Source organism: Diadema antillarum, unplaced genomic scaffold (assembly GCF_040938485.1).
Source record: "Diadema antillarum isolate AM-2024a unplaced genomic scaffold, OU_Dant_1.0 seq00000463_RagTag, whole genome shotgun sequence".
In the NCBI taxonomy this organism is placed as follows: Eukaryota; Metazoa; Echinodermata; class Echinoidea; order Diadematoida; family Diadematidae; genus Diadema; species Diadema antillarum.
Genome location: NW_027271434.1, coordinates 462,926 through 478,259, shown reverse-complemented (window position 1 = coordinate 478,259; position 15,334 = coordinate 462,926). Strand labels below are relative to the sequence as shown.

The 15,334-nt window shown below is 37.0% G+C and overlaps 1 protein-coding gene across 1 annotated transcript; it reads right to left on the bottom strand.

Moving 5' to 3' along the window:
* Positions 1–6,096: 6,096 nt before the first annotated feature.
* On the bottom strand, positions 6,097–13,712 carry LOC139733204 (galactose mutarotase-like). The gene is made up of 8 exons (XM_071644041.1): positions 13,653–13,712; positions 12,089–12,311; positions 11,251–11,405; positions 10,046–10,258; positions 9,387–9,468; positions 7,853–7,991; positions 6,929–7,103; positions 6,097–6,174 (listed from the first exon to the last, which is right to left on the bottom strand). Exons 2-8 carry the CDS (start codon positions 12,273–12,275, stop codon positions 6,097–6,099), a joined length of 1,029 nt encoding a protein of 342 aa, XP_071500142.1. The 5' UTR covers positions 12,276–12,311; positions 13,653–13,712.
* Between the last annotated feature and the right edge of the window lie 1,622 nt (positions 13,713–15,334).

The following is a 15,334-nucleotide window of genomic DNA, read 5'->3' as shown; positions in this document are numbered from 1 at the left end:
AGTTGGGGGTCATGGGTCAAAGGTCAGGGGGTCAAAGGTCAAGGTCAACTCCTCAAAATATCACTACTTTCCTTAAAATGCAATATGCCTAAAGGTTTTTTTTTAAAAAACTTGATGTATGGCATGTATTACCCAATGTATATTTTTGGGGAAGTTTCTTGCCAAAAGGTCAAAGGTCAAAAGGTCAAAGGTCAAGTGAAAGTGCTAAATTGCACTTTTTCCTCCATATCTCGAAAGTAACTCGAGGTATCATCATGAAACTTACATATTTATGCATGTTCAACCTAACAGTGATTCTCTTTGGAACTGTGAGGTCAAAGGTCAAAGGCCAGGTTTAGATAATGCTATTTTCCCATTTGATACTGAAATTATACTTTTTCTCAATACCTTGAAAATTACTCAATGCATAAACTTATAAAAGGGTCAAAAGTCAAATAAAAATCATCAGTTCCCAAAATACCTGCACTCTGACATTTTAATCATTCATCCAATTGAACCTAGTTCTAGGAAAGTGAATATTCAGCACATTTGTGTCAAACCTGTCATTTTAATATTTTGCCAATTGTGTGAAACTGTCATCACACATTGTCAAGACATTGTACTATAGGCCAGAACCATGCATTATGGCGGAGGCATATCAGTAGCCGTAGCGATATATCTAGTTTCTTCTGCATCAAGCAATTGAAAGTCTTGATAGATTAGCAACAGAATAAGATGCATATATCTTTCTCAATTTTCCTATCACGCTCTTCAAGCAAGCAAAATAAAATAATGATAAATAAATCAAAAATAGAAAAGAATTTCAGTTGAAGGAAATATTTTACTGCCAAATATTTCCCTCTATTGCCAACACCTTGATGTAGTCATCAATGTTTTGATAGAATTTTCATATACCTCTATGCTATTAATCAGTGTTTGCAGCTAATGTTAGAAGCTGGAGCGGCAGGGCTTCCCGAAGGTGTATCTCAGCCACTACTTTCTGTTCATAATTGTTCATAGTACACCCCATAACTGTGCTTTACACACTTCTACAAGAGCTGACATAAACTGCAAGTCAATAATGGCAATTACTGGGAATATGGTTTCCCGTATTTGAATATCTGAATCTTTTTAGTGAATCTGACAAGCATGTTGTTATGTCACAACCGTGCAGCGCTTGTCGTGTGTACATAAATCAACTCTCATGTCATGTATTGCTCTGTAGCTATTTGTTTCAATGCAAAATATGCCCCCCTCCCCCTCCCAAAAGAAAATGTTTTGGAGTAACAAGTCACTGAAAAATAGGATAAGTATGGCACTATTTGTGGTTGCTGTCACTTTGTCAACTACAGAGTGTATTTATTTACTATTAGCTATTTCTTAAACATATCAACAATATCATATTACATCTTTGATGAGGGTGTGTACAGTTCTGGTCGAGGTGAGGATTTAGCTTTTAACGTTTTGCGAGATATTCAGAAATGACTCTATGAAATGTCAAAGAGCATGCAATTCTAAGGGGTATCAAAAGTTTATTTGATGAAAATCGGTTTTGAAATGGCTGAGATATCCCAAAACAAAGTGAAACAAAGAGATCCTAATAAAAGGTGTGGCCTGTCGCCTTTTATTATTATCACTTCTTTGGATATCTCAGCCATTTGAAAACCAATTTTCATCAAATAAATGTTTAATCCTTCTTAAAATTACATGCTCTTTCATATTTCATAAGAGGTTTCTCATTATCTCACTTGGGAATGTTCAAAACATGAATCCCCACCTCAACCAGTACTGAACAGCCCCTTTAAGCTATCGGTTTTAGGCTCAAGTTTCCCTGTGCCCTTAAGACCATCTGACATCATGTTTAGGCACGAAGCAAGCAAGCTAGGAGGAGCATGCATGTGTTTTGCATGGGTTTCATTGAGCAAGATATGGAGCAATACAGGCATGTTCATAAAAAGAAAAGAAAAAAAAACGAAAAAGAGGTTGAACTGTTGCCAAAACTGCTCAAACCACATATTTCATGTTGGCAAAATTGCTGATTTGTCCACAACGTGGCTGATAGTGTTAATGAATATAAGATTCATTTGAGAGGTTTTTTTTTTTTTTTTTTTTTTTTTTTTTAAATACAGTGTATATCTATTTTTTGTTGAAGGTGTGTGTACATGCTGCACATTTTGCTGCATTACCCTAATGCATATACTGTATATACAGTATGCATCTTTTGTGTGTGATATCAAGCAAGTTTCTTTGAATTAGATAATCTGAAGTTTTCTGACATACATATGTATTACAGCAACTCTTCTACGCACAAATTTCTAGTTTGCGATTACCAGTACATGTACTGAACCTCAAATCTGCCCCAAAGTAATGTCAGAGAAGACATGCTTTGTGTGCACATTGTAATACCTTGAGACAGTGTTTTATGTTACAGAATAAGTTGCAGTTTGCATCTCAAGGGCTTTTAACCCATTGAGGACGAGTCCTCAACTGGTTAATCAGAGTTGGAATGGTTGCATTCAGTGATGAAACATTACCCAAGTTTTATTCCCATATCCAAACAAAAAGCTTAATGAAATTTGTGTTCATGCACTTTCCTACTTGAAGCTCCATTCGTAAAACTTGAGGTTAGCCGTCTTTCAGTCTGAAGGAATTTTTAGTCTTCATTTTATGCTTCTTAACTGTTAAAAACAGAAATTAATATTGTACTTAATGGCTCTAAAGCAAATTGTATACACGTTTATGTGTCGTAGTATAAGTGTTCAATGTAATCAAACTGCCAAAGATATTTGAGGGAGAGAACAATCCATATTGTCTGAAATAAGGAGTGAATTTTAATTAAATGAAGGTATGTTTCCCTGTATGGATGTAAAAGTGAACCCTATTTTCTGAGCATAATATGAATACTGCATTGCACAACTTTTGGAGATAAGTATAACTCGTATGAGACCAATGTGCAGTAATAGTAGTTTCTTTACTAAGCATTGGATTATTTGTTGAAATTGTATTAAGTCTCAGTTTAATGCCAAGTATATCTATAGTAGTACACTGTATTAATTCATGAAAGAGTGCAAAGCAATGCCATATCAGAACTTGTCATGTTTGATGCTTATTTGCAGCTCTCTTTCAATGAGGTTGCCTCAGAAATGTGTCAAAACTTATCCCAAAGCACAGGCAGTCACATATGTATATAATTTACTCAGTGGTGGTATCAAATAGTTGTTTGTCTCATGATGTAACAATCTTCATTTCTTTGCCTGCACTCTAATGCTCATGATGAGACTCAACAGGATTGTGCAGAAGACCTACATGTAACAAGAAACTCATCATGCCATCACAAAATATGGGATCCAGGGCCCACAATCTTTGAGGCATAGTGTGATACATTTCTTGAAAACAAGAAGAGGTCCTTTGTTATAGAGATGTGTGCTGAAACTATTGCAGATAATGTAACACCATACTACAATGTACTGACAAAGCCATTGGTATGGCACCTGCAATTATTGTAACTTTCAATATTGCAAAAATCTTCATTACAATGTATATTCAAAAACTGAAGAGGACGAGTCTTGACCTTGGATGGTCTAATGCATGAACGATGTCATTGTACAATGTATATGCATTATCACCTTGGTGATTTTAAATACATTGGACGAAACATAAATGATTGTTAATGGGCATGTCACACAGTTGGTATCTGGTATGCTCTCATGCTACGTTGTACATGTAGATGTTCTTTTGTCACTAGAAATACCTAGCAAGTCTTCCTAGCATTTGAAAGAAATAGGAGGTAATGAAAGATGTATTTTAAATGGACACGTCATGCAAAATGATATTTCTACTTTTTGTGTTCTTCATGAAACTACTGCAGTACACTATAAATGTTAATCAATTCCACTTGGTTTAGAATTTTAGACAAAATCTGACTTCTTGCCTAATTACTCAGTCAATCAATTTCATAGCATTAAAATAGTTTTTATCTTACCATATTTGTATATTGTGTATTGGTGATACAATTGTATATTCAGCTGAATATATGCGAGATGAATGTGATTGAACTCAGATGTCCTTTCTAATGTCTCTTATTTATGTTTGTGTTACAAAAGAGTTTGTGCATTCCAGGAATTTGCATAAGAAAAATAATAAATCTGCATCAATGTAACATTCTATGATTTACATTGTACGTGATCTGATTAACAGTGATTACTGGTGATTCTGTGTTGTTGTTTTTCCAAGGCTGATGCTGTACTAAAACACACTTTACAATTTTATTTGCCATTGTAATGTGATGCTGTCATTCACAATTCAATGATTTCTGAAACTTTCCACAATGTTTTCAATGTGACGAACAAAAAATATTAAAACAAACCTAAAACTTGACATTTACTCTTTTGGGCTGAAGGCATAAACAATGTGCAGTAATTCACTCAAAATTCAAAGACGGCTTTCAACTGATGACAGATCTTGCAAACATGAATGAAATTAATACAGTGCACTCCCATTATAACGAACATGGTAATAACAAAATTCCGTTTACAACGAAATAAAAATTCAGGCCGCAACATTTTCCACTCAATGTATTTTTATTGTTTATTTTTTCAGTTATAACGAACTTTCCATATAACGAAAGGAAACTGCTTGTCCCGAGGACTTAGTTATAACGGGAGTCCACTGTACAGGACAACTATCAATAACTCAAAACACATACATGTAGTCTTCGAAATTGACTGTATTTATTCTGGAAATCTTGATGAGGAAAAGAAGGGGGAAAAAAATCAATTATCACTTTTTTTTTTTCATGGTATATCTTCCCTTCAAATAGTACTCCCTTCACATTTAGCACTATCACGTGCAAGTCAAAGCTCCATAAAAGTCTATGCAGCATTTTGGTATATTACATATCACAACAGGTAATGCATTTCACAGGCTTTTTGGACGTCTCGGCAAGAGATTCCATTGATGCAAACTCAACTGCTTATGCTTGTTTCGGAGACACTTTAGTTGACACAACAAAAGAGACTGCAGCTAGCACACTTTTTGGTATGTTTAAAATTCAGTCAGGCCATAGGAATTCACAATGATGATCTGACAAATGTTACAATTTGAATAAAAATTCCACAGTAGCTTCAGTAGCTGTTATGTTTGCCTTCATTCTTGACACAGTTGTTTGAATACAAAATAGGAAATCTGTATCAAAATAGGAAGTTCTGTATATAAATAGATAATTTCAATGTTAATTTCCGGGGCTTGATCTATGAAATACCTTTAAAAAAAAAAAAATCAAATCAAATCAAATATGCACACATATTCCTAACATGTACCAGTCATCGTAAGAATCATTTATTTTGTATGACAGAAAGTCCCCATCACCTCTATAGATTATGTCTTTTATTGCTGTCATACTTGTAATGAACTACGGCTTTGAATTGATGAAAGGGCTACATCTTTTCTGGAAACTTTCAGAAGTGCTCACTAGGCCGTGTAACTGCTTGAATTCATACAATTTTCCAAAGCACATTGGCTGGAATTCATGAAGGTAGTCCATGGTTTCTGCAAATTTCTTCCGAGTTAATGTGATTTACAGATCATGTACGCCAACAGACATCCAATAATAATGTTGATACTCGTGTGTAAAAGGTACACACACCTATTTTACACCTTTTTTTTTTAGTCAGTGGTGATCTTTGTGAAGAGGCATGATGCTAAGTTGACAATGATGTGATACATTATTAATACATGTACATATTTTTATGTTCCAGTTTGTCATGAACGGTGACATATGACAAAATTCTGCAAATCTAAATTCAATCATACATTATTGCTTCTGTAAACAAGACCCTGAGTAAAACGTCGGAAACCCTGTTATGTGTGGCTTTCATTAAAAAATATAAGCAAAATACCTGGTACCAAACTCTCAAAGCAATCTTAACCACACACATGCATTCTATACCACCGAAATCATGATTTACAGTTGAAAAAGAAAAGAAAAGAAGAACAGGTTCATATTTTAAAACATTTGACAGCACACATAAATTCAGAAAATAAGTCTCTATCTAAGCTACCCACGAGTCATAATATATATCTTGTGGCAGATTCTCTCGGAGTTTTATTGATGCAGAATCAGTTCCATGAAAACTTGTAGACAGTTGTGTGCTTGTATGTTTCTCCTGGCTTCAGGATGCTGTTTGGGAAGTTGGGCTGCACCACAAAAGAAAACAAGAAAACGAGAAAGAAATAGCTTTGACAATTTTTTTTTTGCATGTGCAGGTCAAGTTGGTGTAGTGTAGAAGTGAATCTTCTAACCACATTGACTTGTATATTGACTCGTGACAATCTGCTTCCATATTAACGTAAATTTTCTTTCATTTGCACATTCAATAAACCCAGTAATTCTTCATTTATATCGTAAATAAACAGCAAAAGAAACAAAGATACATGATGACAAGGGAGCACATAAACAAAGTAAATAAAATGTGAATCTCTTTGACTATCATAACATATATTCCTCTATATTAATGGAGTCTGGGCCATCGTAAAATTGGCGTTGCTCTAAAGCAACTTTCAGTCTAAAACATGTCCATCAGCATGTTATATGATTATAAAGTAGTACTGGATCCAGTGAAAGGGACATCCCCCACTGAAAGTAGCCTAAATCAGTGCTCTATATATAAAAGAGAATCTGGCCAACTCGGTTTTCGGTCTATGAGTTTTGAAGCCTGTGATTGGTCAAAACCAGTCCCGTGATCTTTGTGGAGCCATGTCGTTACCTCATATATGCTTATCAGTAGTGCCCATTGTTCACTACCCTTTATTTGGCATGCTTTCATTATTACGTCCGAGCGTACACGCTAACCCTCCAATGCGTAATACACCGAGTAACGACATGGCATCCAATTTAGCAGTTGTCCAGACTCTCTTCATATACGGCACCGGCCTAAATGCCCTTGCTCACCTGATTGACGGAGTTGGGATAGTACTGTGATTCCAGACAGAGGGCGCCATGCTTCGGGTAGATGGCCCCCTCCTTGCCCCTCGCGGTGTCGTCGAGGTAGTTTGCCGAGTAGAACTGGATGCCCGGCTTGGTGGTGAACATCTCCATGCAGCGTCCACTCTCACGATGAGTCACTCTGTCCAGTGGGGATAACATAGACTTCATTCATTCTTCTTTGTTGTTGTTGTTGTGGTTTTTTTTTTTTTGGGGGGGGGGGTGGAGCTTCAAGCAAAGGGAAATATATGCTCCTATATACAAACTGTTACTTTCTTCCCCACTTTACTAATATCCTCCAGAGCAATCAAATGGATAATAAGATAGATTCATTGTCACATTCACCCTGCACTAAACACTATCTCAAAGTACCTTGTGTGTGTATGTGTGTGTATCTGTATACTCCTATGAGGGACTTGATTTTTTCCAAATGTTTGAATGAAAGATGAACAAAATTGTCTCTAAAACAATGATGAAGGTAATGGTGATATTAACAACAATCATCAACAGCAATACCACCAGCATAGGATCACCAATAATACCATAGCAAGTAACATATAACTGCGCAATAAAAATAAAAACACTTTACGGTAAAAATCATATTTTTTTGTCGATACATGTACAATGGAAACTTGCACAAACTATAAACACTAAAACAAATTTCATAACATAATCCCATATTTTTCAGTTTAATGACATATTTCTAATATATGATGAAGAAAATACAAAATAACGATGAAAAACAAACCAGTACTAAGTCAACAGTCCTACCATTGGCACAGTGACTGCAAGCCAAGTCATTACATTGCAACCCCACATTTCTAACTTCCTTCTACATTTGTGGAATCATACAATCACAACCCTCTTGGATAACAAGAATATCCTGCAAACCTCGCACATGGCTCCTCCAGCGACGGCTTCACACAGAAATTGTTGTCAAATCCAAGCCCTGGTGCATCATGGATCCTATCACCAATCCTTGTGGGCTCCCTGAGGTCAAACACTGTGTCCTTTACTGAAGCTATCTCTCCTGACAAAACAGAGCAAACCAAAACATATAATTTCAAGCTTTCAATAAGGTTAAATAGAGTAACATCATCCACAGCTATCAGTCTCAGAAAAATTGAAGGGGGAAAAAAAACATACTTGGCAGTCCTCACAATGTCAAAAATACCAGGAATTAACATTAGATAATTGGAGAGCTAGTTCCAATGCAATGTTGACATGTTCACAGCATACAGATAGCCAATGTGAAGTGCAGTGCACTACCGTTAAAACGAACACGGTTATAACGAAATTCCAGTTACAATGAAGTAAAAATTCAGACCGCAACACTATCCGCTCTATGTTTTTTTATTGTTTATTTGTTCAGTTATACTGAAATTTCAATATAACGAAAGAAAACTACCGGTCCCGAGAACGATCGTTATAATGGGAGTATGTATACAAGCTATGTTCGTATTCTGAAATTCTGCATAACCCAGTATGTAGAGCATAAGCATAGTTACATATCAAACACAGATGTGCATTTTGCTGGACCTGCGTTTCACTGGACTTGCTAACCATGCTCGTACTTGGTTCCAACCCACTGCCTAAAGCCTTGTGCAAGGATATCTTGCTTGGAAACCAGCACTTCAGCTATTACAAGGGACTGTCACATCATCATTTCAGTACCGTTTTAGGCAATGATGGCAAAATACTGGGCTCCCAAGGATCGGAATGCGTGCCTTGAATACCAATACACAGTACACTAATATCACCAGAACAGCCATCCAAAATGATGAATACCTCACTCCCAAACTTAAATTTGCACAGCTGTTTTGACATCAAGCCTAACTTGGTAAACATTGCAAAGATCACAGACCCAGCATGAAGGTGCTTTGCCTTATGCATAAAACCAAAAGACTTTTTATTTTCCCCCTTCTTTGTCAACAGTACATCCAGCATGGCTAAAACATGCTGTAGTTAAGTCATATGTTCATTAACATAGGAAGGATATCATCCATGAAGGACGGAGAGAGCTCAAAGGTGCAAATGAATTAATACTGGATGCACTGGCAGGCTTTGTGGAGGCTTTAAAGAACTCTCAAAGGAAAAACAAAATCATAAAGATACCATAACTTAACCCAATAATTCTGCAACATTTTAATGCCATATACTGGATTTTTGTAAATTTTAATTTTAATAAGGCATATCAAAAGTTAGATGAGGTGGTTTAGCATCTACAGTGATTCACTGATAGGCAAGAATGTAAATACCAGTGAACTAATCATGCAAAATAAGTAAGATGTCTGGGTTCTAAATGTTTGTTTACTAATAAAAGGGTTATTATTTGTTAATCCTAATATCCCATCATATAATTATGTGTTTCATATCTTCCTGGACCAAAATGGAAATGTAAGAAGAGGTAGCATTGCCTTCATACCTGTTGGCACGCTGGTGTCATCCAATGGAGTATACTGCTCCGCATTGATCTGTATTACGTGGTCCAGTATGGTGCCTCCATTCTATCAGAAAAAAAAACCCATAATATATAGTTAATGTGGGTATTAATCAGTTCCCACAACTATTTCAATACATATATGCTGTGCTAGAATAGGGACCTAATGCATATTTTTGTTAAACTCATAAAAAGGGAAGTCTGAGAAAATCAAAAGAAAATGGCATCTCAGTTTCTCAGTTAGACTTGTGAGGTCAGTAAAGGTGAATACTCTTTCCAAACCCGTCTGCACCATATAGACATGTAAAGATCAGGAAAAACGAAGAGAAGAACATAATGACCAAATATGATTTGATCGGTTTTATTCACTGGAGCAAAGTTTCCAAGAAAAAGATACCAGTACTGGCATGGAAGAACCTGTCATGCACATGTAGAGAATTCCCAAACTATATATCATAGCAATGTATAGGAGTATCACAGGCCATGCAGTACAACTGCATGGATTCATTGCAGGATTACTACAAATTCCTACGCTGAAAAATATGGACAGAAATTGAACAGACTTTATTTAAAATGTTAATGCACAATAGATAAAAACAAAGAAGTGTACATCTCAGAGAAATAAAACCAAAGTACAAATTTACATGGCCTGCCAGGTTGAAGTACGAGTGGTTGGTGAGGTTGACAGGAGTTGATTTGGTCGTTGTGGCGATGAACGAGATCACAAGCCTGTTGTCATCAGTGAGTTGGTATGTTGCAGAGGTCGTGACTTCACCCGGAAAGCCCTCCTCCCCATCGGCACTGACATAGGTGAACTTAACGGAGTCCTCTCCCTCAATGGATCCTGCCCACAGTTTCTACAGATTGAACCAAGTGGTAGAGCTGGAATTAAATATTTGTCATGATGTCATAGTATAGATGTAAAAGATAGACATTATAGTAGAAAGGAGGATATCTTTGTGATGTTCATATCCATCTAATACCACAAATATTTGAAGAGCTACAGTGTATATGAAATCTGAATAGGGTTTAATACCTCAAAATGTATGCACTTAACACAAATGTAACAAAGGCAAGGAGTGAATGGCTATTGCATAAATCAGCAGCAACATGATTGCATGAATATTACAGAGATCTACTAGCACTAACAAAGGCTCTCTACCAGCATATTACATTACTTTTTCTACTTTTGAATGACCAAGTGCTGTGTTGCATTACTACTGAACACTGCAATTGGCGAGACACTGTAACAGGGTACATACACCACTCACACACATAAACATAAATGAAATTGTAAGTCATGCATGACATGTTGGACAAACAACTTTATTACTATTCAATATAATATTTACACACCACTTGCAAACAACACTTAACTACCAGATACACAGAAAACTGGGTGACGTTTGTTATTCTAAGTTTTGATCAAATCAAAAATGAAATAAGGTTAATCATTTTAAAAGTTTATTACTCTGAAAAATTAAATAAGGTTCCCTACTCTGAAGATTTATTAATCCAAAATTAAATGAGGTTCGTCATTCCATATAGGTTCATTAATCTGAAAATGAAATAAGGTCTGTTGATCCAGAAATAAACAGGCAGTGCGTACTAACAAACTTTCGGAATCACAAACCTTATTTCATTTTTGGATTAATGAACTTTTAAAATGACAATCCTTATTTTATTTTTGGATTAACGAACCTTTGGAATGACAAACTTTATTTCATTTTTGGATCATTAAACCTTTTGGAAAATGAACAGGCTGTATAATGAACCTCATTTCATTTTCGGATTGACAAATTTTCAGAATTACAAACTCTAGCCCAGATGATTAATGATCTCTACTCACATGGAAGAAACCATCAATCCCACCGTGGTTGGTGTTGGGGCCATTGTTTATAGCCAGCTGATATTTGATGCCATCTATTGTAAAGCTGCCCTTGGCTATCCTATTGGCAACCCGGCCAACCACAGAGGCAAAGTAGAAGGAGTTCTTCTCGTAGCCTAATGTACAATAATGAAATCATACATTGAATATAAATAATCTGATAACAGGCAAGTCATGGTGTTGAACATGTTAAGTTGTCACTCATTCTAGATAAAAAAATGTTGAACTTGCTATAAATTTTGACCTTGTTCTTATTACACCAAACAGAACAATAATAAATAACACCCCCTTGTTCATTTTATCAGCTCATGAAAGGAGTAGAACAAAACAGATTACTAGCTACCTACTAAGGACTTCTGATCATGTCCAACAGTCAAATTTACTGAGCTGGCACAGCCGTCAAATTACATTACACTACACATGATCACACAATCATCTAATTTACTGATCAACTACTTACTTTACTTTCGGTGAGAGTCATCACTAGCTTAGCTACATTGTCAGCTTTGTTATTAATGACTTACTCAATAAATATCTCTCTTCTCACCAAATATTTTTTTGAGGCCGTATTAGGTCTCCAACTTCTGGTTGACATGATCACAGTGAATAAACACGAAACCATGGTGCATATGATTCACGTTTGAATCATAGTTTTAATTCCATACATCTCTTGATATCTACAAATACACATTGAATCTTGACAAAACACAAATATCATTCAATCATTTGACAGCACAATCCCCACATTTCATCATGAGCAAAGAAAACAAAGAGATCTCATTGAATTCTAATGACATACCCTTCAAGTCTGGCCAGCCAAGGACAACATCGGCTGTCTGGTTGTTCTTGTCTGGCACCCAGAGTTCCATCAGGGAGGCACCAAAGTTGATTAATCTTGCAGTCACGCCATTCTTATTTGTGATGGTGTACTTTTCAACCAGTTGGTTGTTCTTGGTGCGGCCATATTCTTCCACAGTAACAGGCATGGTTGTATTTACTGTCTCTGTGTATAAAGCGTCAGGCTGCAAAGGGGAAACCGTTTCTTTCGAAATGTTTATCACCACACTACAATGTAACCAGAAATGAAATCATGCATTTTTTTTTCTGTATCAGCGTGAAAATTTTGAATTTCATACTGTTTATTTAACATTTAACTTGGTTAAAGTAATTACCAAAACCTTGATCTGCAAGAGTGCTGAATGAACCATTATTGACAGACTATAATACAAATTACACACTGGTATGCTAATTTCAATTCAAGCAAAACGACATGCATCTGAAGTCTACTTCCCTAGCCCATTTCATAGCTGTAAATTATAGCACAATCATAATGTCAAAATGTCAACTGCAGCACAATTTACATTTATGAATAAATCATTGTACAGTCTTTACTGGTGCTGCATGCACAGGGGGATCTAGACCTATACAATAAAGACTGCTTTGCTTGAAGTCAACTTTTTCAATGAAAGTATGTGAATGATTTCGGTGAATTTCCGCATTATTGTGGTTTCTGTCACCACTCCAGCTCGATCCATTCGCTGTCATTCAGTTCGTCAGTGCGTGCAAATGTGTGCCAACATCCCTGGCCTACATCTATGCGTATAAATCTAGGGATCCCAAACCTAGCTAGCCTAAAGCCTATTCCAAGACACAAGCCCTCACACATGTGTTGTTCAAGTTAGCTGCAATATCCCTCATTAACTAAGGAACCATAAATTACACAGCCCAGTCGCACAGCGTCTGGTCGGGCTAGTCCCGCATTAGACAGAAAGATCCGTCTGTCCGGAGGACTCTTTTATATTTTGCCATTGACGCTGTCCTCCACGGAGGGGATCCGTGAAGCCAGACGCAGTCTCCGCGGAACATTCCCCGACGGACAGATACAGATCGATCTTTCGGTCAAGTCCCGCATATGACTTGAGACGTGACATGGAGACTTGGTTCTATTCAGTAACAGAGTATTCAAACTCAAAGAGCAGCAGAAAGAGAGGAAGATTTAGCATATTTTATAGTTAAGCAGGAGTTTTATCATAATACGTGTCTTTGTTGGGAACTGATACAGCATCACAACATGGCACACTCGCACTCGTCAACCAGTTGAGACACACCTCCAACACGCCCACACACTGCAGGTGTGAGGTGCACGTGTCGGTTCGGTTACGGTCAATTCAGGTTTCCCATCCGGGGCCGAGCAGGCGTGCATCACGAGCATCGATCGGTATGTCTGCATGACCTGCCATTGCAACTCTACGCTACCATTGCTTTTCAAGTACAGAAATCTACTAATTACATGTACTTCCTTGCTCTTCTGACGCTGACTGAAGTATCGAAGTAGAAAGAAACATATTAAAGCAACCACTAACCTGTATCAGCTAGACCTCGAGAGATGTTCTTCGTGTTGGGAAGATCAAGGGATGGCTACGTCTCTATATCGTGCACTCTCCTTAGTTGTGTCTATCACCAACAAGTGGTGGCGCAATTGCTGTTACACGTAAGCTAAACAAGAGCCTCGAGCTCGCTTTCACTGTGACACGCGTTTGATTTGCTAGCATGTCATGGGAGAATAGATAATTCTTATCTCAAAACGTCACCAAAAGTCATACATTGTGAAAATCACCAAAACTGCCTGAATCAGGCCAAGACAAGAATATGAAGATACTAGATCACTGCCAAACATATTTCATGTCCATAAATCTTATTTATTCAGATGTTCGGAAAATTGTTCTGGTACCGGTACTCACAAATTTCATGAAGAAGACTTTAGGGAAGCAATAAGATAAGAAATTGCAACTCATACCAGATTGTCTACCTCTATAGTGGTACAAGTAGCATAGTGAGCAATGTCACATGACTTCTTACCGGTACATGATTCACTCTTTATTTTTAATCATAAATGAAATTTCTACACTTGCACACACACTCTCTTTCTCTTCTCCATACCTTTACATATATGTATGTACAAAGGGATAAGTAGTCTATTTGACACAAGCATATCTCTCACCTGCAGGTTGGGGCCTAAAAGAGAATGACACACAAATACATGTGTGGATTGAGTGAATGTAGCTATATTAGTAAAGCACATCAGTGAAAGTTTGAGGAAAGTCAGACAATCCATTGAAAAGTTATAAACCTTCTTTTTTTTTTTAAGTTTCAGTGCAGCCATCACTGGATAAAAAGATGACTACAGTATTGGCATCATGTATGTACAATGATAGAAAGAAAATATAACGAGGATACCACGAAATTCCATCTTTTAATGAAAATTATACATTTTTTATAGGCCTATTTTCATTACACCATTGTTCAAACTTGATCTCACAGTCCCCTCATCAGGTGATGATTGCACCAAATTTAAAAATGTATAACTTTTGAATGAATTGTCTGATATTTCTCAAACTGTACTCATGTGTTCTACTAATTTTGCTGAATTTCCTTAATTTACACACTACTAGGGCCAAGGCCCTATACTGTACTTGGGTTTCATTCCCCTTTAATGTGTCACGGCCATATCTGTCTTCCTTCATGTAGCCAGCACGGTGCAAGGGGGGGGGGGGGGTTTGCCGGAGGGGCTCAGCCCACCCCCCACCCACCTTTTTTTGTGTGCATAATACATAGGGTTTGACCTTTTTGGGCTCCCACTTTTTTTTTTCTTTTTTTACCCCAGAAGTGGCACCAGAAAAATGTGGTAAAGCTTTTTTTTTTTTTTTTTTTTTTTTTTTTGCTCGTCAGCTGATGAAACCTGGAAGAGGCACTCCAGAAATATTGAACTATAGGACCCCCACTTTTAAAAACACAGCGCTGGCCGCGGTAGCAGCCTGCGGGTGTCCATTTTGATTGTGACAAGGTTTTATCACAAGAAATTTCTTACAGTCCTGACTACCTAATGCGAGAGTCGCCTGTATCTCTTACCAGTGTTATGAATTCATGTTCCATCATTATTTCAGACACATTACTGAAATTGGAGATCCTTTGTTTGTCGGTTTCTATTTCTGTTAAGACAATGAAGATTGAAGTTAAAATGTCCAACTTCCATGATGGCCCTGCC